At 43.4% G+C, this 27,690-nt stretch overlaps 1 protein-coding gene across 2 annotated transcripts; it reads right to left on the bottom strand.

Moving 5' to 3' along the window:
- Window positions 1-157: 157 nt before the first annotated feature.
- Window positions 158-27,505, bottom strand: MIA3 (MIA SH3 domain ER export factor 3). 2 transcript variants are annotated; one of them, XM_056488541.1, is made up of 29 exons: window positions 27,233-27,505; window positions 26,473-26,606; window positions 21,134-21,220; window positions 16,588-19,537; window positions 15,405-15,698; window positions 13,789-13,862; window positions 12,552-12,683; window positions 11,340-11,361; window positions 9,259-9,347; window positions 9,030-9,107; window positions 8,813-8,923; window positions 7,930-8,001; window positions 7,620-7,724; window positions 6,713-6,835; window positions 6,492-6,609; window positions 5,805-5,860; window positions 5,634-5,724; window positions 5,386-5,524; window positions 3,714-3,815; window positions 3,553-3,613; window positions 3,396-3,431; window positions 3,237-3,304; window positions 2,883-2,980; window positions 2,635-2,766; window positions 2,362-2,430; window positions 2,160-2,236; window positions 1,943-2,014; window positions 1,173-1,329; window positions 158-815 (listed from the first exon to the last, which is right to left on the bottom strand). In XM_056488541.1, the coding sequence occupies exons 1-29, from the start codon at window positions 27,411-27,413 to the stop codon at window positions 565-567; spliced, it is 5,979 nt and encodes a 1,992-aa protein (XP_056344516.1). In that variant the 5' UTR covers window positions 27,414-27,505; the 3' UTR covers window positions 158-564. The 2 variants fall into 2 exon arrangements, with proteins under 2 accessions (XP_056344516.1, XP_056344517.1); XM_056488542.1 differs by lacking the exon at window positions 1,943-2,014 and having other exon boundaries at window positions 27,233-27,464.
- Between the last annotated feature and the right edge of the window lie 185 nt (window positions 27,506-27,690).

Below are 27,690 nucleotides of genomic sequence, written 5' to 3'. Positions count from 1 at the left end.
AGAAATTTTGCTTTTTATTATAACTTTCCTTTGAATACAGTGTCATTTGTGCTTCTGATCTCTGACCAGACATCTTTTTAAAAAACCCCAGAAACTCAGAGTCCTCATGTAAACCCCTGGCCTACAGTAACTGCAGTTCAATGATGTGATGGAGAAGGCAGGTTGGATAGCATTTTACTTAAAAAATTATTTCCACAGGAAATGATTTGATTTACATTTTTAAAGAAATTAGTTCATTCACCAACTGGTTACAAAGGCTACATTGAATTAAAACTCTCCACACAGGTACTTCCTTCCTATTGCACTTTTAGAGTAGGTTCAAGTCCATCACAGAAAGGTTCTTGCAGCCCAAGTGGATGGATGAGTCTGTGATCATAAATGCATATAAGATGTCTGTAGCAACTGGATAAAAATTAATCCTGCAAAAGCTGAGATATACTGAAATGAGACCAATGTCTTCAAACCAAGAGCCATTTGCTAGAGTTGTGCAGGTGGGAGCCGGGTCTGTGGAGCTGCAGGCAGATCCTGCGCCGGGGCTGTGCGTAGTCCTTGGGCCGGCTGCCCTCATTCCCGGGGTGCCGGCGGAGGCAAGTCTCTGTTGGGAGGAGGAGCATAGTCCCTGGGAGCCGGCGGGGGTGGTGGCGGGGGTAGCCGAGGGCCAGGAGGGCCAAGGGGATGGAAGGGAGGATGCCCACGTGCGTAGCCTCTGGGATCGGGGGGAGGCAGGAGTGGGCCAGGAGGCAGATCTCTCATTCCTAAACGTGGACTAGGTAAGAAATCTCTTCCAGGTGGTGGTGGCAAGGGAGGACCACAACCTAGAAGGAAAGGAAATCATGGAGTTAAATGAAATCTTGCTTTAACCTAAACAGAGAAGCTCCTGATTAGTTCCTCAGTTTGTCATTTTCTAGAGCAGCTCTGGAGTAGATCACTGTCACATGCAGGACTTCAAAGCCCATGAATTATTCTAGGGACTTTTGGCTGCTGGTTTCCATTTTAGAGTAAACAAGGAAAAATACCTTGGCATTAAGGCTTGAAAAAACCCACCCAGTCTAAGCTTATTGAGGCAGCTAAAGCCCATGAAGCACGAGGAAGCCGTGTGCTGAGGAAAAGCAGCTTGGTTCTGCAGCCAGACTCCAAGAAGCGCGGTGCCAGCACAGGGGCTGCAGCCGTACCTGGGGGCCCAGGGAGGGGCCGAGGCCCGAAGTGCCCCCGCAGAGGCGGCGCGGGCGGTCCCGGCGGTCCGTAGCGAACGGGCGGCGGCCCCAGCACGGGGGAGTTCAGCAGAGGCGGCCCAGGGAAAGGAGAGGGGCCTTTGGCACCAGCGTTACCCTGGGCAAGACGAGGTTACACTTCAGTGAGTTTCTGCAGCACACAAGCACCAACACTGCTCAACCACCTCACCACTCACCCAGAGGCAAACGGGTAAAAGTGGGGGGAGAAAGAAAAATAACCCCAACACACTGCAAACCACATTCACCAGGCAGAAAACACAGAGACAGGGACAGCTACTGCACCATCATCATCCCTTCTCCCAGAACACTGCTGGCACTACCCAGGAGTGAGTGGTTAGTGAAACAAGTTCCCTAAGATGAAACTGTACTAAAGAAAAGTTCAAGCCCTGTCGAGGTGTCCATGGTGGACACCCCTTTGGTAAAGGATCTGGAACACAGAATCACACATGGAATTGTGCCTAAACACCACAAGTAAGTCAGCTGCTTAGGATTACTGTGTTTGCCCACAGTCCTTAACAAGAAACATCTTATTTCCTCAATCCCACAGAAACCAGAGAGCAACTGCTCATCATTAGAGAAGCCCTTTGAGACAGAGGGACGAGCCCTTGGTTAGTTCCACAGAGCAGTTGTTATTCAGCAGTTCAGAACACCAAGCCTGTTACTCCTTTCCATCAAAGCAGCATCACCATGTCCAGCCTCGGAATACTCACTGCAGCTGGTTCCATGGAGGAAGGTGAATCTGTAGTAACACTGGGGGCTTCAGACTCTTTGGGAGAGGGTTGCTTTTGGGGATTTTTTTGGACAGCAAATAGGGATAGCAACAGGATACAGACAAGACAGAACATGATACAGTTAAAAAAGCAGGAGGAAGTACAATGAATCATGTATTAGAAAGGCTTCCTGAAGGCTGGGGCATTCTCAACTCACCACTCCATCCATTGCTGTGGAAGGGGAGGAGGTTCTTGGCTCACTGCTGATCAGGGATGCCACAGCAGGCCCAATATCTAAAAAGAGAGCCATGAATAAGTGTCCTACCATGCCTAGGGTAGGGAAGGTGTGCTCAAAATTGCCTTTTTGAAGGGAAGGAGTAATGAGTAAGTTGCAGTTGGCTGCAGACCACACAACTTACCAGGAACAGACATCCTCCCAGGTAGATCTGGAGGCCTTCGTGGGGCAGGGGGGCCATCCACTATTGTACCTTAAGGGAAGCAAGAACCCCAGAGACCCTAAATAACACAAGCCCGAGCTATTTTTATTAATAAAACCCTACCACCAACCACTCATTACTGTATTAATAAAGCAGGTGTCAATATCAGCATTTCTGGAACCAATATCTGATCTTAGTGTTCCTGGTGTGTAGCCTAAGAGGGAGTTGTCAAAAAAGGGGAGCTTCACTGCTTACCAAATTCACCCCTCACACCTTCCCTTCGAGGAGCAGAGAGGGGCCGGGCAGGGACATCAATCATCTGTGTGGGGGATGGATTTCCTCCACTCACGGGTGATGGGCCAGAAGAGCCATCTCTGCTTAAGGGCCCTGTGCCAAAGAATTAAAACCACTTGATTCACTTTTCTACAATTTAGCACAGCCCTATGTTTTTATGATGTAGTGACTCCAAGAACAAAGGTTTTGGGAGAACCAGCAGCATTTACCTCGTCGTGGTGGGATTGGGCGGTCAGGTCTGCCGGGAGTTGGCTTTACAATGACTGGTCTTTGAAGCATGATGATTTTTTGGTTTACTTCTATTAATCTGATTTTGAAAAATAAAGGTTTCTCATCATTATTCAAGCAATACAAGTGAGTTGTATCCATTATAATGTAACAAGGCAAACTGCATTGTAAAATGTTACAGCTTTCAGTAAGAAATGTTATTTTAACCATCAAAAAAGTTTAACAGTAGTTAAAATCAGTGACTTAAAAATGCACTGCACATTCTGAGCTTCTTCTCCCCCAGGCAACTCCCAGCATGTTCAAAGAGCAATAGAGAGGGTCTGTTCTGTACTCACTTCTGTCTCAGGTTGGCTGCTTCTCTTTTCTCTTCAGCCAGAGCTCTCTCAGCCGAGCGGGCAATGAGCTGGTAGGGAAAATTTCATCAACTGCATTAATGGCACCAATGTGACATCAAATACAAACTGTTGGCATCAGAAAAGGATGAACATTCTTACCCAGTTGTCATGTGCCTTTTTCTCATGAGCAGCAATCTGAGGAGGAAAGAAGCTATTTAGTTTTTATCCAACTACCAGTATTTCCAGTAACTCACCACAGAGCACTGGAATGATGCAGTAAAAAGATGACACAATAACCAGCAAGCAAGAAATTTACCTGGTTTTTGTAGGATCTCTCTGTTTTTTGCAATTCTTCTTCCATATCTTGGATCCTTTGCCTGCACAAAAAGAAAAATAGGTGAAGAAGAGATGTTTGAATACATTTTCTTCAGTAACTAAAATAAAAGGAAAAAAATAATCTTCAGAAATTCAAGTTACTTGTAAACTTTCACTTCATTGATGGCCAGCACAGCTTTTTCATCTGCAGCACACAATTTCTGCTCCTTCTCCTGACGCTCATATTCTTCCTGGGTTAGTTTTCTGCATAGGGAAAAAAATGCACCATATAGTCCAGCATTCTACATCTATTACAACTCAAAATCAAGATATTCCCCTGCCAACGACAGCAATATCAAAATCTACAATAAGGTGTGTGATCACAGATAGAAAAAAGAGATTTTTTTAGAAAGAGAGAAATCCTATCTCTTGAAACCAACAGATAAATCCTTTGGGTATAAAACCTTAAAATTATGGAGTTGACTAGAAAGTTCTGTCAGCTTCTGAAGATCTGTCAGAATCCATCAGCTGCAGATAGCTCATCCCTTCAGATCCTGTAGTTTTCCTAGCAATGCCACAGATTGCAATCCAGATTTACAAAGGCACAAACAAGAAAATCCACTGGACTGACACCAACCACAGGAAATGAAGAAATGAATGTGTTGTGAAGAGAGGCAAATTTAGGGCCCAGGTGACAAACACATTCAGTAGTTACTAATCACATGGGAAGCTTTTTCCAAGTATTCTTCATACCAATTCACTGCACAATCAATTTCCACAGTCTTTTTATAACCTCATGGTTCATTATTTTGTGGATATTTTTCTGGAATTATTTAAGAGGTCTATAGTGTGTTTCTAACTTACAAGAGCTATCCCACAGAACTGGAACCATTTAACTAATAGCAAGTAAACTATTGCTAATAGCCAGTTCAATATAATCCGTTTCCTTGGCTAAAACTCAAAGCAGTTTTACAGAAAAAAAATTGCAAGAAGTTCCTCATTCTAATCAAGAAATACTAACAGGCACTGTAATCTCCTGTATATTTTGGAAGCAGCAGAAATTCTTCACAGAGGTCAAGATGAAGTTTTCCCTGAAGGGTGGGAAAACTCCACCTCTCCATTCCAAGTTTATTACACATGGATCCATGGAAGTTACAAGGTCAGGCAGTTTCACTACAGCCTCATTTCCAACCCTGTGCTTCCCCAACCAACACACTTAAACCTTAGGAATTTTAACTGCTTCTCCATCACAATTTCAGCTTTTCTACAGAATTTAGCTGAGAATGTCCCTGAATCCTATTCTCAAATTTTCCCCACAAAACTGAGATGATATTACAGACATTTCAGTAAGTAAATAAATGAATGAGGAATGAACACATACAGAGCTGATCCTCACCACTGGCAATTCATTCTTCTCAGCTGCCACCACCAACTCAGCCTTTGAGAATGCAAGAAGCTCACAAAGCTGAAATACTAAAGTTTCTACATTATGAGAATTAGACTGTCTGAACAGAAGTCTGAGTTACAGAAACAAATCTTAACAACCCCTATGTTCTCCTTGACAATTCTGGATGATGTAACAGAGCAACCACAGACTTTGTACCAAGCCCTCTCAAGAAGTTTAAAAGTAGGAGCCAATATGGTGTGTGCACACTGACAGTCTCTTTAGAATCTCTGGAATAGTGGCAAAAGTAAAGAAAACACCAGCTTGAGCTGTATTGAAAGAGTAGCCATCACTCATTCCAACCACAACTTCCAAGTTCTTTGATCCTTCTGAGTGAAAAGCATTTGTACAGTGCTCAAGATACAACAGACAGAGTAAGGAAAGGCTTACTTCTGGAGTGCCATCTCCTTCTGCTGGTACAGCTCACCAAGGATCTCCACTTTCTGCTGAAGAGTTTTGCATTCATTTTCCAGTTGAGTTTTGGCTGACTGCAGCGAAGAGGAATCATGTTCCAATGTTTTTATCTTCTCTGTTGGAGAAGCAGTAGCAGTAAGAACCATTATGGCCACTTACACGCTCTGTTTCTGTTTAAGCCACCAACAGCACTTCATCCTAAGCAGCTATTTTGCTAAACCTACCTTCCAGCTCGTGTCTTGCTGTTACTTCATCATTCAGTTTGGACTGCAGAAGATTTCTGTCTTCTTCAACTATGGATAACATCGTTTTGACCTGAAAAGCGAAGCAGAGAGTTTATGATCATAGGCATAGCAGTAATGTGACTGCATTTACTAGATACTTGTGCAACATACCCTGGAGACATCCATCATCTGCTTAATCTGAGTCTTCATCTTCTCACTCTCAATATCTAAAAGAGAAAAATATCTGGTTTCTAATCATTAACAAGTCTGTGGACAACTACTAAAAGTAACAATCCCTACACTTTAATTCCTACATCCTTACATGGTCAAAAAAAAATATAAATCAAGAAATGGGAATTTCCAGCCCACATATACTTTTAAGGAGAAAAAAGGAAACAAAAAAGGATTTCAAAACCACAGATGCAGCAAATATATGTGCAACATCACAAATGACAAACTGCCCGAATAACTTTGAAAATATCTATTTTGGGCTTTCAAATTTAAAAAATGTGATTACCTAAATTAGTTCTTTATCTGGAGGCAAGCAGAAAGCTCATTAAAAATTCATATCAAAAATAAATGTACCAGAACAACAAAGCTGAGACTCTCAGCTTTTGGAGTGCTCTTAATTACCAACCTTTGTATACAATCTTTATAACCATGTCATTACACTTATGGTTTACCTAAAAGATAATCTAAAAGCAATTATTGACCTTGTAGCCAGTTCCTCCCTTCAGTTAGGGATATTTTGTGTTTGGGGATTCAGGCTGGCAGCTCTGTAGGCAAGGATTCCCCTTGTTCCCTCTCTAACATGCCATGAGCACAGCATCCCATGATCCTCAGGTGGGACCACTCTACCTGGCAATTCTCCATTGGCCAAATCATCTCCTGGGCTCCACTCATGCCCTCTGTCATCCTTCTTGGCCTCTGAATCCATGTCCAGCTGCTTCAGCTGCATAATGCAATTGGTTAAAACCTAGTAAAGAAATCAAAGGTTCAATTGCCCTGCATTTCGTGAAGTATGACAGAGTATTTTATAATGCATAATATTGAAAGCAATCTGGTTATAGAGAACCTACTTCAATTTCATTTTCTTTATAGGCAAGTGTCTCTTCTATGTCCTTCTGAGATTTCTGATACAGTTGAATCTGCTCACAGAGCTCAGAATGCCTCTCACTCCAACCTTCAGCTTCTTTCAGCAGCTGTATGAAGCACCAAGGCAAGATGATTACTTGCTGTGTTTCTAGTGCATGTTGTAATTGAAGTCTATTTTACTGCCAGCTCTGCTGATAACTGATCACCATGGGTCACAGATAAAGGGTAAACTTCAGGTATCAGGCTCACTGCTGTTCTACTGGCAGAACTGGATGCTGAGAATCTTTCTGCAATTTATTATTAGATGGCTTTACAAATTTAACATTTTCTCAGCTAACATCCCAACTGCTCACACACCTCAATATTAATTAATTGCAGTCCAGAGGTAATCAAAACACATTCTTTAACGCCACATACTTCATATATGAAGAAAGAAAGCAGATATTTACAATTATTTGGAAAAGAACTGTCCCAATATTCCAGGGCTAAACTCCTCCCCATTATCTTTGCCTTCTGAAATACTTTCTGGCAATCCTTCACCATTGAGCCCTGATCCCAACTGGCAATCTCTCCATCATGCCTTGACCACCACGGCAGCACAGACTTTGTGACTTTGCTGACAAAAACTGCATCAGGGGAACTGGCAAAGCTTTCTACCAGAGATGTGGCTCAGCTGCACAAACAGCCTGTGCAAGCAGGCACAAAGCAATTTTAAATTTAAATTTTATCATGGTAATAGAAAACGTGAAATTCTCCCATGTTAAGAAAACAGAGACATGCTAAACAGAGAAAAAAACAGAAAACAGAAGCTACACTAAAAAAAAAAAAACAGGAATAAAGGCCAGATATTTTGTTTGAAAGACAAGGCTGCCTGGGCTGAGGATAACTTACCTGCTCCTTGCTCTTTTTCAGTCTAGCATTCTCTTCCTGCACATGATGAAGCTCAGATTTCACCTTTTCTTCACTCAGTTTAGCTTCATTAAGGGCTATCTGCACCTACACACAGAGCAAAAAGGAACATGAAGACAAAGTCAAACTACAGTGGAGCAACAGCTACAAAAAACCTGATTAAAGGGAAAAGAAAAAGGTACATATGCACAAACAATCTGCAACCTGCCAAGCCAGCATTTTCTATTCCATAGATATGAATTTTCCTGTACAAAAACTTATGACTGTTGAGGGGGTGTAAATAATGCTTTACCTCTGAAAGCTCTGCAGAATGCATAGTGATAGCTTCCTGAAGCTTCTCCAATGACTTCTGGGTTTCAGAGAGCTAAGAAAAAGATGAGCAGTGACTTAGTGTTATCCTGGCACAAACCTCAGCCTGAGTAATTATTTAACCTGTGTCTTCTGGAAGATTAAAAGCGAAGTCAAAACACAACAAACTTTCATTTCAAGCATCCATTTGCTGGCAGCAGCACAGCACTACCTTATCAACAAGGTAAGGAATAGAAACACTCAGCACATTCAAATCAACTTCTATCCCTGACTCCACCTGTCTGTGGCCAGGAAGTTCCCTATACACCTGTGCAGTCCACAATGAGAGCAACTGCTATCATTAGCAGCAACCTTTGACCAAAACAAGGCCAAAGAGCTTCTTGATAACAGAAAAGTCAGGCTTTAAAATGAAGAAAGAGAAAACAAATATCTCTGGACAACAAGAAAGAGAGGCAGCTCAGAGGACTTCACATTTACTGTAGAACTAAAAGCTGCTCTGAGTACAAGAAAATGTCTCTTCCCAACCTGAAACCTTCAGCATATATTGCCAAGGAACTTCCTGGCTCTAGCTAGGAAGTATTAGACTAGCCCATGACTTGAATGCATCTGTTTGTGTGTGAAAGCACATAACCACACAAGTCCATCAAGATCTTAAAACAATCCCCAAACCCTACAAAACCCCCAAACAAAATAAATCAACAGACTAATCCTTTGTTCTTGGGATAAACGTAAAATTTCATTTAATCTTTCTTTCTGACGTGGCTCACCTTGTTTGTTCTACCCCTATCCAACCCATCAGGTCATGACCAGCTTTTAGGGCACATGAAGCTAAGGACAATGTAAGACACAAGTGTAATTGTTCTAACCTTGTTCTGTTTCTTCTCATTCTTTTTTCTCTCTGTTTCAAGCATGGTGTGCAGATTTTTCACTTTGTTATCTAGCTGCTGATTTGCTTCTTCCAATTCTTTGACAGTGTCCTTAAAAAAAAAAAAAAAAAAAAAAAAGGTGTAAAAAGACCAACCTAAAGCAAGCTATTTTTACTTGCATTGCTGCTTTCAGTAGAGTCAGTTAACTTTCTCTTACCTTAAGCCCTGCAGTTTCATCTGAGAGAATGTCTTTTTGTTCTTGGGCCTCTTTCACAGATTCCTTTGCTTCCTTTATCTAAGCACAGAAACAACCACACAGAACAGAGGAAATTGTCAACATAATATTCAGTACAAATAGAAAATAAAAATATATTAGACATGGCATTGACTGTATCATTAAAGCAGTAGCATAAAATTAGGAAACAAAGGTCAACTTAGAACAATACCTTTTGATCATATTCTGACAACTTTTCTAATATTTCTGTTTTTTCTTGCAGAAGGTTTTTAATCTTTTCGGCAAGTTGTTTTTCAGTCACTAGGAAGAAAAAGAAAGCTTAAGGTAACTGTACTTCATATACTGGGCAAAAAAAATCACCTATCGTTACTACCACTCCAAAGAACATTTTCAGGTAATAACTAAAGCATAAATCAGGAGAATGTTAATTCCTTGGCAGTCAGCCCTTTCTGCATCTCAGCTTTCACTTAAAGTTAAAATTGAAAACAAGACAGTGAAGCTGACACAAAGCACAAAGCTCCTGCACCCACTTCACAGAAGCTGCTCTGAGAATCCCGTGCAGAGTGAGGTGCTGGCTGCACACAGCTGAGGTGTGTTCAGGGGAAAAGTTGACAGTGAGGATCCCAGAGCAGCCTCAGACACTCAGGGAGATGCCACACCTTCCCTAACAACCACCCTTCTGCTCTGCTGAAGCTGAATATTTCATCAGCAAAGGTAAGCAGATGAAGTCTCTGAAAGATCTACTGGGAACAGAACAGAGACAATCAGCTATGAGACAGCACCAGCAGGTCTTAAGGAGCTGCTCTGCTCACACCTCAAAAAGGCTCAAGTTACTCAAAAGTGACCAAGCAGCAGCCTACAGGCATGCATTTGCTTCTCACCCTAAACAAGCCACCAACCAACCCTTAGGATTCTATGAAAATCATTACCACACTTCATTTATTTTATTGCAAATTATTTAAAAACCATCCAGTTGCTATTTTTCAAGTCCAAAGCCACCTTGGTCTAGATCTGCCTGCCCCAAGCGTCATTTGTCTCTCAGCAAATCCTGCAGCACAACAAGGAGCACTGATTGTTCCAACTGCAGCCCACAGAGTGCAATGGCAAATGCAACTCCTGCTTTCCCTCCCACGTGAGGGCTCCTGGGACAGTGCATCCCAGGCCTTTCCCACTCCAGGCAGAGAGACAGCAAGTGGCTGCCAAGGTTCAAGATAGCTCTCAGCAGTTTAAGGGAAGCAGCAATCCCTGCATTAGCTTGGTCTCCCAATTTCACTACTGTCATGAAGAGAGGATAATAGATTTTTATCCTTGGAACTCCAAATGTAAGCTAGGTTTTAAAGCATTTTTGTCACTGTTAATATTCCTCTATTTTGGATAAAGATTTTAATAACAATGCAGCCTGTATCACACTGAAGAATATCTATTTGTTCTGCTCTTCAGTAGCTTCTATACAGCATCAAAGACACGAGTATTGAGTGGTGGAATTAAATCCATGATTCTCAGTTTTTAGGGGGGGTCTTCTAAGTAATTTCTGCACCACCAATACCAATATTATTCCTGCACTACAGCAATCATCTCAGAAATCAAAGATGGGCTTTTTTCAGCTCATTAATTCTGCATTAACTGTGTAGAAGGAAACTGCAGTATAACCACAATGAAACTAGAGAGGAATGACTGGTAAGTAAAATGTGAGGGAGGAAGAGACAAAGTTCCTATGAAGACAGTTCTTCCACATTTGCATTTTTTATTCAATTATAAATTCCAGCAATCACCCTACTTGGATTTTTTTCCCATTCAGTACACTTCAATTTTACAAACAGAGAAAAACTCTGGTAAAAAGTGATATGCTGGCCACAGGAATACCTGCATATTTAGATCTAGATTTAGAGTGTTTCTTTGCATCCAGTTTCAGGCTCCACTCAGTCCATAAAACAAAAGGAACCACCTCCTGCTTTCTGAGAGAAAACAGCAACCAAAAGCAGAACCAGCACTGCTGGTCAAAAAACCAAAACAAACTCTGCCCCATGAACCAGTGGTTCACATTTATGTTGAACAAAGTGGAGCTTTTCCTTGCCCTTTATTTTGCAGGTGCAAGCTACATTGTTTCTCCTGATCAAAGCATTATCAAAAGCAAAATTTAAACCCTCAGATTCAACTAAGAATCATCTATTGACCAAGCTTATACTGGGCATTCTCCTGGAAAAGGAGTGAAGATGAATACTTGGTCCTCTGAAACAGTATAAATCTTCAAAACTTTTACATGCCTAAACTGTAAAGTAGAGAGAAACTCACCTTGATATATTCTACTCTTTACCTACAGAAGAGAACAAACGAACAAAAAGATTAGCCATAAAAAGTGGTAAGTGAAAAATGTTATTAATATTCCCTATGGAAAGAAGTGATCACTTCCATGCAGGTTAAAGCAGCATATGGAAAACACATCTATCACTGCCAATGAGTGTTGAGTAACACTACAAACAAGCTTAAGCTGTTTTCTAATAAAAGCTCCCAGGCTAAAGCCCTGTCCCAGAGCCTTAGTAAACCCCTGTTTACTTACTCACTAAAGGGATACCAGTAACTGCCACAGCCAATTTGCACAGAAAATGAAGACATTTTGTATCAAACCACAGCCACAAACTTGCAAACACAAAAAAAAACCCCCTTGTAATTACATAATGGTTGTGACAGGTGCTTGTTTCGAAATTAACAGCATACAAGACTTTCAGAAGCTTTTTTATGCTGTTCTATTAACACTGGTTTATGCATTTGAAACTGACCCAGCTTATTCAATGTCAAAACTAAGCAGCGGAAAAAAAAAAAAAAAAAAGGATCAGTATTGTTACAGAAAACATGTAGTTTTAGTTTATTTCTGTCAGGCAAATATGAGGTATTCCACAAATTTCTGGAGCATATCATGATCAAACTGGACAACTGTAAAATAAATTTGCTTGTTTGATTCTCATCTTTGAGCTCCCAAGAAAAAGCACTGCTATAGTTGAGAGCTGGTGATAGATCTATTGTTGCCCAGAAAATTATCCATGTAGGAATGAGGACAAATGGAAGAGGCCCTCCAATGAGAATTAATATCATGCTTTTAGGTTTCTAAATGCAGTACCTGCAAGCAGCTGGACAACATGAAGTGGGAAGGATTAACTGTTTATTTTGGATATAGCCAGCAACAGGCACATGAAAGGCTTCTCATTTCAAAGATATGCTGACCCTTTCCTCAGCCTTGTTTATTTACATCATACTCCTCTATTTTGCTTTTGAATTTACCTCTTACTAAGCAATTATCAGCTTATAGAAATGCTTCTAAACTCTGCAACTTACTTGAGCTATTCAGCCCAGCATTTAGCTCCCATTAATGCTCTAAACATAAAAAGCAAAAAAAAATGAAAGACTACATATTGCTTTGACCCCAGTACTGCTGAAACAGTTTAACCATACAAAGAACCACTCAGTTAGTGAAACATCAGCAGGCTTGCAAGCATGAAGTATACTCACTGAAAGGCAGGTTCTCCAGAAAAATACAGCAAGTGTGACAATTCCCACTAAGGCAGTTATAATGACAGGCTCCCATGGAAGTCCATGGAAATCAGGCCCAGGACGCATTTCCTCAGGCAGCGTGGCGACCAACTGCAAACCAACAGCAGTGACAGCTATGAGTGTGTTTTTATTAAACAGTGGGGTAAAACAAGCAGCCTGACAGGTGCCTTTATTCCTCCCATAAACCCAGAGAACCATCTAGAGGTTTGCTGCAGTTTTTCTGCAAACTGAAAACCGAAAATGAAGAAACCACAGAGCAGCCTGGTGCTCACATTTCAATGCAAAACTCCCGAGTACCAGGAGGACACCTGACAGTGGCAAGAAGGTAAAGAGTCACACCAAAATGAGTACACACTGATGTGCACAATTTGCTTTACACAGCACTGGTAGTTATTGGACCTGTTTTCAAATAAAGCTATAAGGATGGAAAACTATGGGGAAAAAACCTCCAGTTTTACATCTGGATGTCTGTACCGACCCAGTGCAAATGGCTCAGCTCCTCTCCCAGCTGTTGCCCCTGTCAGAGGGTCCTATGCCATGAGTCTCCTCCTCCACCTGCAGGTCAGAGAGCACCTGGGGAAGGTGTGAACCGCTGGTACAGGCTAAGGGGCTGATAGTGACATGGCGCTCAGGGAACGAACTGTGCGAGCCACACGGCAGCCGCTGCCTTCTCCCTGCCTTTCCTCCTACGTACCCTCTCTCTCCCTACGTTCCCCACAGCCGGCAGAGGGGGGGCGGGCAGGAGGGCGCACACCTGCCCCTGCAGAGCCCGGCCGGGGGGCGAGCTCTCCCCGCCATCCGCGGAGGCCGGCAGCGATCCCTGACGGCTGCGGCCGCCTCCGCTCCCGCGGGATTGCCCCACACCGCGGGCCGGGGGGCGGAACGCCGGGGGGACCCGTCAGGGACCCGCCTGGCTCCGGGGAGCTGTCACCGCCCGGGCCGGGCCGGGCCGCCGCAGCCCCTCCGCCGCCGTTTCCCTGCCCTCACCTGCAACAGCTTCCGCCGCGCCGAGGGCTCCTCCACCGGCCAGCCGCTGCCGCCCGCGGGCTCCATGGCGGCCCGGCAGCGCCAGGCACACGTCAGCCCTCCCTCCTTCCCTCCTTCCCCCTTCCCTCCCTGCCTCCCTCCCTCAGGGCCCGCCCGCCGCGCGCCGCCCCTCGGCCCGCGTCACGCGGCGCGCGCCGCCGCCACTCACCCGCCGCAGCAGCTCGCGCGCCTCGCCCGGGGCCGCCCGCCAGGGGGCGCCAGCGCCCGCAGCAGCACCGGCACCTGAGGGCGAGAGGGGAGCGGCGTCACCGGGAGCAGCGGCCCGGGCACCGCGGCACGGCCCCGGGGCTCTCCCAGAGCTTCCAGCATCGGGAAAGAGGCAGACAGCCCCCGGCAACGGCGCCGATACTCCACAGGCGGCGTTAGCAGGGGTGCCGCGGGAAGGGACGTGGCTGTGCGGTGGCACGGCGCCGGGCCCGCCTCAGACAGAGCACGCCCAGCTCCTCCAGCCGTGAATCGGAGCACTCACTTAATTCCGAGCCGCGAATCCACAGAACCACAGAATATTCCAAGTTGGAAGGGACCCACAAGGACTATCAAGTCCAAACACTCCTGAACTTTCTCAGTACTCTCTAAGAATGGCAAAAGCTCTAAATTATCTCCAGCTCTACCCCCTCTACCCTTTAAATTATCACCTCTCTGCCCTCTCCTCTTGCTGCTTCTGCTGCCACACGTCCAGGCCAGCAGATAGCACAGCCACCAGCCCAGCCCGTTGTCACACTGTGAGCAGCAGTTCCACCATCATCCACCTTGCTACTTCTCCCAGCCCTCCTAAGAATTCCTGGCTAGCAGCGTTTAACCACCTTTAAGGAAGGAATGGAAGATGGTCTGAAATACAGCTGAACATCCGACTGCTTAACCAATAAGTTATCCACTAGCCATTTGAAATTCCTTCATTTTCTTGGCATTCAACCTAGAGCGTCCTTCAGCTCTTAGAAGCTGTTCAAAAGCACTTGGCCCTGGAGATAGTACCAGCACCTCAATAGTGGTGCAAAAAAGCTAATGAAGATGTGCCTGAATTTTTCCTAAATGCTCAGTGGACACAGAATTATTAAGCATAATCAGAAGTGAAGGCAGAACAGCAAAGCTGAGAGTAGCACTGAGAATACAGTCAAAGATTGTTTCATGCCAAAACAGGGCTGGGAAAGATGACAGTAATAGGATCCCTCCTTGGCATAATGATGAGACAGCACCCTAGCTCCAGAGGAATAAGGCCTCAGCCAGAGGGAGCCAAACATTTCTCCTATTCCAACACACAGAGAAATTACTGAGCTGCCTGAGGGGGAAGCTACACACCACCTTTACTGGAAAGTAATATGGCCCAGAGACATGGGCTACAAACAGCAAGAAGAGAGGGCACACAATTCCACAGGCAGTTGTGTCTATAGGAGGTGACCTTTAGGCTGTCAATCCCTGCAACGAGGCAGAAACCTGGGCTGATGGTATGCTTCCAGGGATTTCTGCTCTTTCTCCACTACCATCCTGAGACACAGCCCACAAGCCCGAGCACAGAGCTCCAATTCTGACACAAGAGCACTTTCCTTTTTCCCACATTGCAAAACCATTGTAGAAACTCTGCTGTGCTAAGTTAGCAACAGAGAACTGCCACTAGAGGGACTGTCACCGATCAGGGAAAGCCATGAGGATTACAGCAACATAAAACGAAAGTATCAGTGAAAACTCCTGCTATTTGCCTAAAAATACATTAAACCATGCATGTCTTTGAGAGCAAAAGAACAAAATGAGCCAATTCCAAATGGTTACCTTCAGCAGTGTGTTCGCTGGCACTCTCTCCTGAATCAACCGGCCCAAAGGAAGTATCTTCCAGGGGTGATCCTCTTTCACTATCATACCCTTCTTCAGCTTCTCCATTATCTGAGAAGTTGGCCTCTTCATGCTCAGGTGGAACACTGACAGCCCTCTCCTCCTCCTCCTCCTCCTCAAAAGGCTGCTCAGGCCTCTTATCTTCAATGAGCTGCTGAAATTCCAGATTGCCCTCATCAAAGGTATTCAGGTTTCTGGTGAAAACACTGTCATATTCAGCCTCTTTTGCACCATCTGTGACAGAAAAGCAGGTAAGAATTAAGAACTGAGCTAATGTGTACTTCTTATTCACAGCTACCTTCAGTGAAATGCATGTAACAAAGTTTTCCTGACACTTTTTAAATATTTCAGCTTGCATACTGCTTTCAGGACATCCTCAATCAACTTTCAGTAACATCTAATTAAATGTCTGTATGAAATTCATGCAAGATATCAATCACTGACCTTTCAGTGAAACACTTCAAGGTGAACTATTTGCATCATTTGTGACCTTATCAGAAATCACATAATTAATATGTGCTACTATAAGAGGAGCCTGGCTAAAAGTGTGTCTTAACATCTTGCACACTAATTAGAAAACCCAGCAAGTTTGCAGAAGACCCTACCTCTGGGTCTTTGCCAACCAAAAGATCTGTTTGTTCAGCATTTCTACTTATGCACTCTTTTATGAATGTGGGCAAAAATCTGATTATAAGGACACTCAAGATTTTAGATGCCTGGATATAGTACTTGGACTTTGCATTAATCACCAGATCTCTAACAATCAGGTGATAATTAGTTCAGAAAAAGACTGCTCTAAACCCTCCAGAAAATTCAGCACATTAGTATATGAGAATCCCTGTTTCTTAAGGAGGTACAGACTTGTCCTGAGTGGCTCCTTATGACCATATCCATGCATGGAACTCCCTTATCTTACACAAAACTTGGTCCATAAGAACAGGTGTGCTGAACTCAGTATCCTCCCTTAGGATTGTCCCTGAGCCACCCTCATCACGATGCTAAAAACATGCATTAAAAATAAGCAAAATCCCAGGCCTCTTCTTAAAGCTTCTCTGTGTTAGTGTTGCTTGGGACATGGTTTTACTTCCATTTCACCTATTTATTAACTGGCTTAGCATCCTACCTTGAATGTGTAGCTGGTCATCTTCCTGTTGTGGAGGAGAAGCAAGTGGGACACTCTCACCAGCAGATGAATATTTACTCCTTAACGAATATATCAACTCTTGAATATCATCCATCAGTGCACTCTCCTCATCATACAAATCCATCTCCTTCACCACCTCCTCCTTATTTTCTGCCACCCTGGAATCCAGAACTTTTCCTACAACATCCATAATGCTCGATTCTGAAAACTCCAGTATCTCATCCAGAGCTTTCTCTGCATCCTCGTTATTCTGGCTGGCCTTCTGAGCGAGCTCCATCTCCACCTTCATGTCGTGGAACATGGCTTCAATCCGAACCACGTGCTGGAGCCCAAGGTACTTCTGCAGGCGCATCACGCGCTTTTCATCCAGGAAATCTCTCATTATGGAGAGCTGCTTCACAGACTCACTGAAGTCTGCTACCGTGTCACTGGTGCCTTCTGAGCTGTCAGCGGGGCTGGGGACATGTGCAGATTGCTGGTGGTCCTTTCTCATTTCCTCTAAATTTTGCACCTCTTTTGGGTCTTTCTGTGAAATGCCCTCTGGGAGATGATCTTCCTTTTGGTCAAAGTCATTGCTGTCTTCCGTGTGAGGAGATTGGGAATTATGCCCTTCCACAGCTGATGGCTCCTCAGGTTCAGAAGACTCCTCGTGGGTTTCTGTGACATGTTGCATCTCATCCAATTTAGCATCTTTTCTCACTGATACATCAACTTCTTTGTTCCCAGTCTCGCTTGCATTTTGCATGCTGATTGTTTTATCCTCCTTAGGGAACGCGTTTGTTTCCTCTCCTGTATTGTAAGTAGAATTTGGGATTCCTGAAACAGCTTCACTTAGTCCTTCTAATTCAGGATTTGTATTTTCACTACCTAGAGTATTACCCTGGACATTTGCAGCCCTTGCTTGTGACAGCTTTGCACTTGCTGCATTCTCATCTTCCAATAGCTCATCATCTGCTTGTTTTAGGTCAGGGTCATCTTCAGCATCTGACTCCTCAGATTGCAATTCTGCTCTTTGTGTTGTTTCTTTGGCCAAATCTTTGCCAAGATTTCTGTCTGTTCCTGCATCCTCAGAACGAGCAGTTCCTTGCCAAGTAAGATTCTCTGTATTAATGTTCTGCATGGTGCTTTTTGATATTTCTTCAAGGGAACTTTTCTCAGTGCTTTCTTTAAAAGCTGGCATCTTGCCAGGATTTCTCGAAAGTTTTTCATTCATATCTGCCTCTGAATACTCAGTCTCATTTTCCCATGGCCTAGGTTGCTCAACAGCTCCACTATGGCTTGAGTCTTTTTCCCCTGCAGGGGTTTCTTCCATGTTTCTCTTTTTTATTTCCAGTTCTTTGTTAGAAGAGGCAGGATTTTTATTTTCATTATAAATTTTAACTTCTTGTTTTAAATCTTCATGTCTGAGTTCTTCCTCCACAATGGGCATTCCACGCTCCACTTTCTGTCTTAAGAGGTCAGTATCCTCTAGGTCACCTTGAGATTCACTTTTTACCTCTTCCACTGGTTTGATTGGAACATCAACTGGAGGCTTGTTCTCAGTTTCTCCCTTCTCCATTGTTTTCTCCCATGATCTTTTATGCTTTAAATCACTTTCCAAGGACTCCTCCAAGGTATCACCCTCAAACCCTTTATCTCTTTTCTCTATTGGAGCAAGTGGAACTTTTTCAGGACTTTTGTTGATATCATCACCAGATGCTTCTGAAGCATCTTCCTTGTTTTTAAAAAATGATTTGGACTCCAGAGCATTGCCTGGACTAGGCAAAGTGTGAGGATCAGGCACAGCTGTACCTTTCAGTGCTGCAGAATGTGACTGTGTTCCACCAGTGAGCTGCTCTTCCAATTGTTCAGTTTTGTTGGCTTTTTCTTCTGAACCCAGATCATCTGTACCCACAGGTTCCTTTTCAAGAGGTTCTTTGGAGAGATCCTCAGGCTGAGTTGCCGCTGGTGCTTCTCTTTTACTAATTAGCACCACCTCATCCTGTTTCTCTTTTGTTTGTTTAGATTCAGGCCTGTCTACATTTACACTGTCACCCACACTGCCACCCAACTTCTCACTCTTACTGAAGGCATTCTTAAGAATTAACATATCTAAATTGTGTTCATCTCTAGTGTCTCTTTGGTTATTTAGCTTTGTAGCACCCTTTGCATCTTCATCAGGTTTGTGATTTTGGGACTCGATGTCATAGTTTCCATCATCTTCTAAATCCACAGGGGATGTAATTTCATCCTCTGCTGTAAAAGACAGCAAAGGGATTTCTGCAGACTGATCTGCAAACTCTGGCTCCTCCTCTTCATTGTGAGGATTAATGCTCAAATCTTCATTTAAATCATCTTCCAGTGATGTGACAAGGTGAGTCACTTCATCATCTGATACAATAGCATCAGCAGTTGAGCCAAATTTTGTTTTTAAGTTCACAGAGAGCTCTCTGTTTAAAAGTGTATAGGCATCGACTTCTTCATTCTCTTGGTCAAGTTGGCTGGTTTCACCCTGAGGAATACTAGTGTTTTTGGTATTTTCACTCTCTAGCCCTTTTAATTTCCCATGTAGCATTCCTTTCAAGTGCTCATGTGCAATTTGATCTCCCTGAGAGTTTTCTTTGTGACTACTGACACTGGGGTCTCCCCCAGTATTTTCAGTTCCTTCTGTAAGAGAATTGTCAACTTTGTCTGTCAAGACAAGGTTTTCCTTTTCTTCTTCAGCACTTTGCTCTAGATTGTCTGTCTCCAAAGCACCAAGGGACTTTCCTCTATCAGTCTGTTCAGCCTCCTTATCCTTCCCAATTCCTTCAGCTGATTTTGTCCCTGGACCACTCGATTCAGTTTCCCCTTCATTTGCTATTGTCTCTTGCAATGATTTCAGAAGTTCATCCACGTTATAGTTATCAAAGTCATCCCTTCCTCCATCAAAGCAAACAAAGTCTGTTTCCTGAAATGAAAAACAATATGCAGTCAAAAATATTATTTTCTTTCTAACAGTGATGAGACCAAAAACATTTGCCAACTTAAAGAGAGATGCAGCAGCAAAGTAAATTACATTAATCACATAGAATTAACTCCTTGAGTCCTTTACCAAAACTCTCTTTGAAATCAGGGGAGGTTTTGCCAAAGGACTCTTACAAAATCAAAATTAAAAGGAACAAAGTGTAAGGCAATGGAGCTGGCAGTATTACACTGAACTCATCACCATATGTCCTGAATGAAGAACAAGTCTATTGCTGAATGCCAGTGAACAGAAGACAACAAATGTTGCTAAGCTTGTGTGTCACAACCTCTGTTAACTGGCATCCCCTTAAAGGACCAAGTCCTCCAAGCAGGAGCTCCCTGTCACGCTATTTCTGAAAATTAAATAGAAGCAGTGCAAGACACAGAACACAATTTCACAGAACCATAGAATGGCCTTGGGTTGAAAGGGGTTTAAAGTTCATCTCATTCCAACCCACTGCCATGGGCAGGGAGAACTTCCACAAGACCAGGTTGCTCAAGGCCCCATCCAAACTGCCCTTGAACAATTCCAGGGATGGGGCATCTACAACTTCTCTGGACAACTTCTTTCAGTGACTCCAAAGAATTTCTTCCAAATGATTAATCAAAACCTGCTGTCTTTCAATTTGAAGGCATTCTCTCTTGTCCTGTCACTATATACTTTTATAAAATATCCCTCTCCATCTTTCTTGTAGGTTCCCTTCAGGAAGGCTACAATTAGGTCTCTCTGGAACCTTCTCTTTTCCAGGCTGAACAATCCCACATCTCTCAGCCTTTCCTTGTAGGAAAGGTGCTCCATCCTTTGAATTACCTCAGTGACCTCCTCTGGACTCATTCCAAGAGGCTGACGTCTTCCCTGTTCTGGGGACCCCAGAGCTGGAAGCAGCACTGCAGGTGGGGTCTCACCAGGGCAGAGCAGAGGGACAGAATCCCCTCCCTTGGCCTGCTGGCCACACTACTTTGGATGCAGCCCAGGATTGGCTCAGCTTTCTGTGATGCAAGTATGCCTAAAGCTACAGCCTCAGAAAGGCTTTACTGACACTGCTCTGGAGTTGCTGCTATTAGTGCATGAAAGCCAGCTATGTGTGAAAGGGCTGCAATTCCAGAATCAAAGGGCTTGAGTGTACCCACTTTTGTTTGTTTCTGACAGTACTTTAAACTTGGAAAGTTTGGGAAAATAAGCCATTTTGATTACACACCAGAAGGCCTATGCACAAGCTACCTAGCAGGACTTAGAGAGCTCAATCCAAACAGATCTCTTTAGAAGAAAACCAGAACATTTGAGAAAAGAAAGGTCAATCAATGCCCACATTTTGGGCTGATGCTTTCACACCCATCCACATACAAGTTGCACAAACATTCCACCCCACCCACATATATGTGCACCCCTGCATGCATGTAGCTGCTTACTAACAAAAACTTACTAAAAATCATTAGTATTCCAAATTTCTTCCTTGGGAATTTTTCTGAATGCCAAGGTAAGAAACAGTAAAACCCCAACTGAAAAAAAACCAAACAAACCAGAACAAGTAAGACTTACATCTGTTGGTAATTCTAGCTCCTCATTGGAATAGTTATGATTTATTTCAAGTAAATCCTTTGGAAAATATCCAAAATCACTTCCAACCTGCCAAAAAGCAAACACAAACAAACAAAAAGCAGTAAAGAATGTTTAGAAACAGCATGACTATGTCAAAAATTGCAGGCACCAGTAGCAATATATGTTGAACTGACTCTCAAGTGTTCTCAATGAAATTTAACACAGTGAATAAAAGCAGGGCCTTGTTTATGCAAGAGTTTTCACTGAGGTTTTATACTTACATTTCACAACAGCCTTGTGAAGTTGGTTTAAGTTTTACTGTTCATGTTTTAAGGCCTGACTTATAACAAATTATTAGGAGAGTTGGGAACAAAGCCCAGGCCTTCTGGTTCATGTGCTTTAACTGCTGTTGTGCAGGCACCAGAGGCACCAGACACACCTTAAGGATTTTCTCAAGTAGCAAGCAGAATCTTTGACTAATAAGATTTACATCCACACACAATATTCTAGCCCAAAATACACTTTGTAACTTATGGAAAAAAAAATCTTAAAGCAGATTGTATGGAAATGAAAAATTGTACTTGATGTACTAATAATTTAAAAACCTGTGTGGAAAATACACCCCCCTCTGCAAATGCATTGTTGCTCTTCAGTGCCTGACACGAGCAAAAATCAGTCATAGAGTGGTGATTTTCAATGTGCTAAGGCAAGGCAAACAGTGGAAGACAAGAATCTCTCTTATCATTCACTAGATAAGATCTACACAGAGTAATGCTCTCACTTGAGAGTTCTGACAACAGCTGTCAAGAAGCCAATATTAATAGCATGCAATCACTACACTGATTAGATAATTCAGGTAATTAGAGCCTGGTGGAAACACCTAGAAAGGTACAGAATTCCTAGACAACCAAAATATCTGGGGGAAAGAAAGAAATTTGGTCATTTCCTCAATCATTTGTTACAGGAGAAAGATGACAATTGCCAATTTTCCTGAAGAGTTTGTGTGGGGAGAACACTCAGCTAAAGTTCAAATTAAAAAAGAAACTGGGAATGGGATACTAGGGATACACAGATATACTGTTACACTGATAGCACTGAAACAGGTTAACTTTGCCTGAAGCTTTCTGCATTTACAATAGCATAAAAAACAAAACCAAAGAAGAAATTAGTACCTAGCAAATAATATGTACTAATAATTTTTGGAGGTGTTTGTTTTGATATGCAAGCAAAGTAAGCACTGATACATGACAGGACTTCCTTTTTAAACTACTTCTCATTCAGATCTTACTTTCCATAGTTGATATCTCTGAAGTTAGTTACATCCAAACTGTTCCCTCTCTGCCTTTTGTAAACACATGCTCTCTTACTGAAAACAGATCAAATATGCATGTTTATTATTGGGAATTACCAATGGGAATGGGAAATTCATTTAGACAAGTCAAATCAAAAGCTTGTCTTTGTGTGGTACACTAGAGTTTAATTGTAAATTGGTTTATTTCTCTCTCTAAACTTCTACCCCAGTTTTTAATGATCTTTCTGGAAACAAAAGTTGGCAATTCAAAGTCTCCTTACAGACTAATCTCCGTGACAGCCATTGTAATCAAGCATCACAATTTCAAACTCCTTTATAGCAATCCAAGCTGCTGACCATACAAGTCCTCTGCAGTGACCCAGTTTGCCAGTTCTGTGGTTTATAAGCCATATGGGATCCGCCTGCTCAAAATTTCATCTGCTTCTCTCCTTACAAGTCCTCTCTTGTAAGGAGAAAAAAACGCCTCATTGTGCAAAGAAAGGAAACATTCATTCTCTACAGACACCACAGAGGAAAGGCACTATCAATGCCAAGCGTATAAGGGAGAAATATCCATCTATTCCCAGCTAAAAGTTGTGCTTGGACAAAGCACGTGGCTGTGTGTACAGCATCTGACCCCCATGGTGTCCACGTGCCACAGGCAGCTGCTGCAGATTCACTGACCAAACCACACCTTCACACCATCTATCAGAAAACAGCCGGGGAAGATGATGTTCAAATCTTTTTCATCTTAAAGCCCACATCCCTAAAGCACAGATGTCACAGGTAACTAAAATTTCAGAACATAGGGCAAAGAAGAGCTGGTTTCCACTGCTGAGCATTGCCAGTGTTAAGAAAACACAGTATTGCCCCGACCTTCTGGGTCCTCCAGAAATACTGTCTTTCTGTTTTACTTAATTTTATCCACCCTGCCTTCTTTTTTACTAGTATGTACAAAGTTTGAAAATAAACAAACAGAAAAAAACCAAAAAAAAGCAACACAAAGAAAACACAATCTGCAGTCAAGTCCATTTCTTGTAATATGAGGCCAGAAATGGTTTTCTCAACCTTGAATCAAAGGTATGAAGTTCATCTCTTTGCCATAAGATAAAATAAAAATCTTAAAGTGTCTTTGACAAAATTGCTCATGAAAAAGGAGGTTTTTTACATGGAATGATCTGAAGTACTTTTGGAGTTCTGTGCCCTGCTAAAGTGAGGGCAGAGTGCATGAAAAATGCACAGGAGTCTACAACAACTTGATAGCGTAAGCAACACAAGATTGATGCTGAACAGGAGACTGATTTACAGCAGGACACTGTGCAGAGGACAACAAGAGCACCTGATACACTCTATCTTTTGGCTTTGGGGGAAAAAAAAATCAAGCATTTTCCTGCAACTGATGTATTAATTAAATTCATAACATAAATGACTATTAAATAATGGTCATAGAGTATTTTCCAAGCATTTGGCTTTGCTTTACTATTGAGGTTTAGAGAGCTAAAAACTAGAAGCCATATAATGTATAGAATATATATTACAGCTGGGCTCCAGAATTTTTTCACATGCAAAATACTGAGTGAACATAGTGTATGCTCTATAAGCAATTCAGTATTCAAGACTGGCATCACAAAATAAAGGAGCTATTTTGTCAAAATAGAACATGTTTGCTGGCACAGGGGAAAAAAAAAAAATCAACAATGGCTTGAAAAGGGTGGAGTGAATTAGAAATGCAAAGGCAAATAAAAACCAGTCCCAGCTGCTATAGATTTTTCAGCCTTGGTGAAAGGCTGTTTTTCTTATCAGATCATCTCCCTTCAGGTCTGAAATACTATTGTATTTCTCATGGCTCCTTAAAATTGATTTTGGAATTAGAATCTGTACTTACAACTTGTTTGAAGTAAGCCCCATTAGTTGCATTAGTTGAAGCTTCTCATACATACATCCCCCTGACCTCTGCTCACACCTGACAATCAGAACTCCAGTTAGCCCTTGATTTCATAGTTCCTATTCTGCCCTAATAAATCCTTTCCCAAAAAAAACCAAAACAAACCAACTTCGGGGAATGGAAAAAGGCAGCAGGGCACATGGATGGGATCAAATGATGCACACAAAGCCCACATGAAATCACACAATGAGATCCCAAAAGGGCCATTGCAGAAGGTAACATGCCTTCCATTGGAATTCTTTTGATGGCAGACATCACTGGGTAGCCTGGTTTTAATTAGCAAGCAGCAGCTTCGCCCAGCTCCAAGACTTCACACAGGAGGCACGGCTGGCCTGCATAAATCAAGCACTCCCAGCCAAACCTGGCATGGGATTTCAGGCTGCCCAGCCAAATCTGACAGAGGAAGTCATGCTGCAGGAGAGAGACCCCAGAGCTATCTGTGAGTCAGGGACAGGGGCAGCTGTGCCCGTGCCCTACTCAAAATGCAAAGGCAGGCACCTCTGACCCCACTGCAACCAGCTTCCATGCTGGTTGTTGCAGTGATATGGATAATGCAGCAGTAGTCAATCAAAGAGGGATAAAAGAAATAAAAGTTATAGCCACTAACCGAAAGGAATCAGTCTGGCAGCACTGCCCTAAAAAGGGGCACTGAAAATCTTGTAACACAGCTGAAAAATGACAACAAATTAAATGGAGCTTTGCTATTCTTTCTGACCTGCCAACTGCAGCTTTTACTTTTTAAACCCAAAGCAAACATCCTTTTAACTTGGAGACACACCTAACTGTTGCATGAGCTGCCTATCAGTGAATAATTAAACTGAATATTAACTCAGCAATTACCTTACCCTGCTGTCTGATCTTGCAGCCTACATTATACCTTGTTAGAAGACTCAAAATTGGCCCCACGCTGCTACTCTGCATCTCGAGAACTGGCAGCCCTGGAAACCTGTACCACCAGCTAATTACCCAGATTATTTATGGTACAGTACATGTCAGAAGGGAATTACCAGCGTGATAGAATTATTAACTCTTCTTGAACCACGTGCTGCAGTTTTTCTGCTCACTTCTGTATCATTCTAATTGGATTCAGCTCCTACTGAGAGCTTGGCTGTCCATGCCCAGCCTGAAGTGGTTACAGAAAGCGATACATCCTGATTTTCACCGAACCACTGGTCCCACAGTCAACACCCAGGTGTGGTTTCAAGCACCCTAGACCACCAAAATTGTTTATCCTTTGTAGAAGACCAGAGTAAGAAAGGAGGTTGAAGTAAACAATTTGGACACTAAAAAGAATGTAGGAGAAACATGGGGAGGAAGCAACAGGGACTAGGTCTAAGCAACTTCTGGATTGCCAACATTTTCAAGGGAAGCCCACAAAAACTCCTCTTCCTCTGTGGTATCTCAGTTCTGCCTCTGCTGGGCAAATTAGGTGCTTATGAAAGTCGAGAGGAGCTTTCTACAAAGTAACTGCAAGTATAGGGATGTTCCTTCCCCACCAGCAGAAGCCTCTCAGATTGTTCAAGGATGCTGACTTAGACACAGCCACTACTCTGCAACCTGCTAAAGCACAGCTGAGAGAGACAGACCTTTTAGAAATCAAATTTAACCTTAATCCTTTTTAGTTTTCCTACTTATTTTTCCTCCAACCCTGCATGCAGCTTAGATAAAAAGGGGAAGAAGGCAAATGAATATTAGGGCAAGAAACACAATTAAAACATGCAGATGCAGCAATCTTTAGCAGGATTACAGAGTGCAGGATGAGACCACGTCATGGGAAAACACTAGCGCAGGCTTAAGCCTCCCTAAGTGGGAAGGGAAGCTCAGCTTCCAGGTGGGCCTGGAGCCACCACCACTGACAGTGCTGCAATAGAAGGTTTTCAACATAAAGGCAGTATTCTAATAGTTTTTAGACATATTAGTGTTGCCCATTTTTCACAGCACTCAGGTTTGATCAAACCTCATCCCATTTCCCACTGGCCTCATGACAAAGCAGCATTCGCTGTGTTATTTAGCCATGTTCAAAACTCCAAGCATTCTCTTACAAGGCAGAAGGAATGAGAATAGATTACCAAGAAGAGCAAACAAATGCTTTACAGTACTTACGCTTCCAGCCCAAAGCTCAGTTGATTCTCCTATTAGTTTATAATACACATATACAGCTTCTCCCTTCTTAAAATTTACAAATCGACAATCCGGACCTTTAAAATCCCGCATGGCTTTCCCTCGGCACATTAACACTGTCCAAAGAAAGCAAAGAGAAGAGTATGACTTAGAAGACAATTTACATGAAAAGTGTCTTTGCTAACTGGCAGTAAACAAGACCTCCTTGCATGCATTTTCCAGATTGAGCCAAGAGATAAGAACTAAATTGAAAGTATAGCTGATTTTTAGCTATAATTAACACAAACAAAAAGCCAGATTATAGCTAAATAATAGTAAGAAGAAGAAGAAGAAGAAGAAGAAGAAGAAGAAGAAGAAGAAGCAAGTTATAGCTAAAAAAGAAAAGCAAACGTTCTAATCAAGACAAGGGTTTGACAAAGCACCAGAGAACTACACTTCAGGGGTGCGCAATGAAGCTAATTATTAATGTTAGAGCAGAAAGACATTTGTGTCCCGGCGAATCGGTCCTGAAATTATCCCAGAGAACAGGTTAATCACGAGAGGGCTTTCCCGGGGGAGGTAGGAGAACCAAACACGGAGCTGCGGGGATCTGAAAACTTGGCCGCGGAGAGAGGGACGGCGCGCGTGGGCGTCGCGTTCCCGTTTTCCCCGATTCTCCCCAGTTTCCGCGCCAGAGCCGGCGGAAGGAGAGGGCTTTGGGAAGAGCCCCGGGGAGGCATCTCCGCCCGCAGCCCCCACTCACTGCTGCACTCGTAGTCGGCGCAGCGCTTGCGCTCGGCGAAGCGGCGGCCCAGGCCGGGCGCGGCGGCGGCGGCGGCGGGGGCGCAGCGCGGGCCCGGCGGCGGCAGCAGCAGCAGCAGCAGCAGGGCCAGCAGGGCGAGCAGCAGCCGGGGGTCCGGCGGCGCGGCTGCGGCCGTGGCCATGTCGGAGGGAGGGAGGGAGGGAGCCGGGCGGGGAAGGAGGGAGCAGACACGTCAGCAGCGCCCGCGGGAGGGCGATGTGGCGGGGGAGGGACAAGGCCGGCCCCGCCGCCGCGGGAGGAGGGCAGCGCACGGACCCTCCCTGCCGGCGGCATCCCCATCACCATCCCGGGGAGGGAGCTCCTCTGGCTGCTGCGCCCAGCGGGTGTTATAAATAAGAAACAAAGTCTCGATATTCAGCAAAATTTAGATTGCTTTGTTTTATATAGGCAGAGCAACG

Source organism: Oenanthe melanoleuca, chromosome 3 (assembly GCF_029582105.1).
Source record: "Oenanthe melanoleuca isolate GR-GAL-2019-014 chromosome 3, OMel1.0, whole genome shotgun sequence".
NCBI lineage: Eukaryota > Metazoa > Chordata > Aves > Passeriformes > Muscicapidae > Oenanthe > Oenanthe melanoleuca.
This window is presented reverse-complemented; position numbering and strand designations above follow the sequence as displayed.

Bases quoted from the DNA above. Each gene is read 5' to 3' on its own strand.
- MIA3 (XM_056488541.1), bottom strand. From the start codon at position 27,413: ATGGCCACGGCCGCAGCCGCGCCGCCGGACCCCCGGCTGCTGCTCGCC. The intron at 19,538-21,133 runs GTAAGTCTTACT...TTTTCATTTCAG, and splicing joins AGCTAGAATTACCAACAGAT to GAAACAGACTTTGTTTGCTT. The intron at 11,362-12,551 runs GTGAGTATACTT...TCTCTTCTGTAG, and splicing joins TCTGGAGAACCTGCCTTTCA to GTAAAGAGTAGAATATATCA.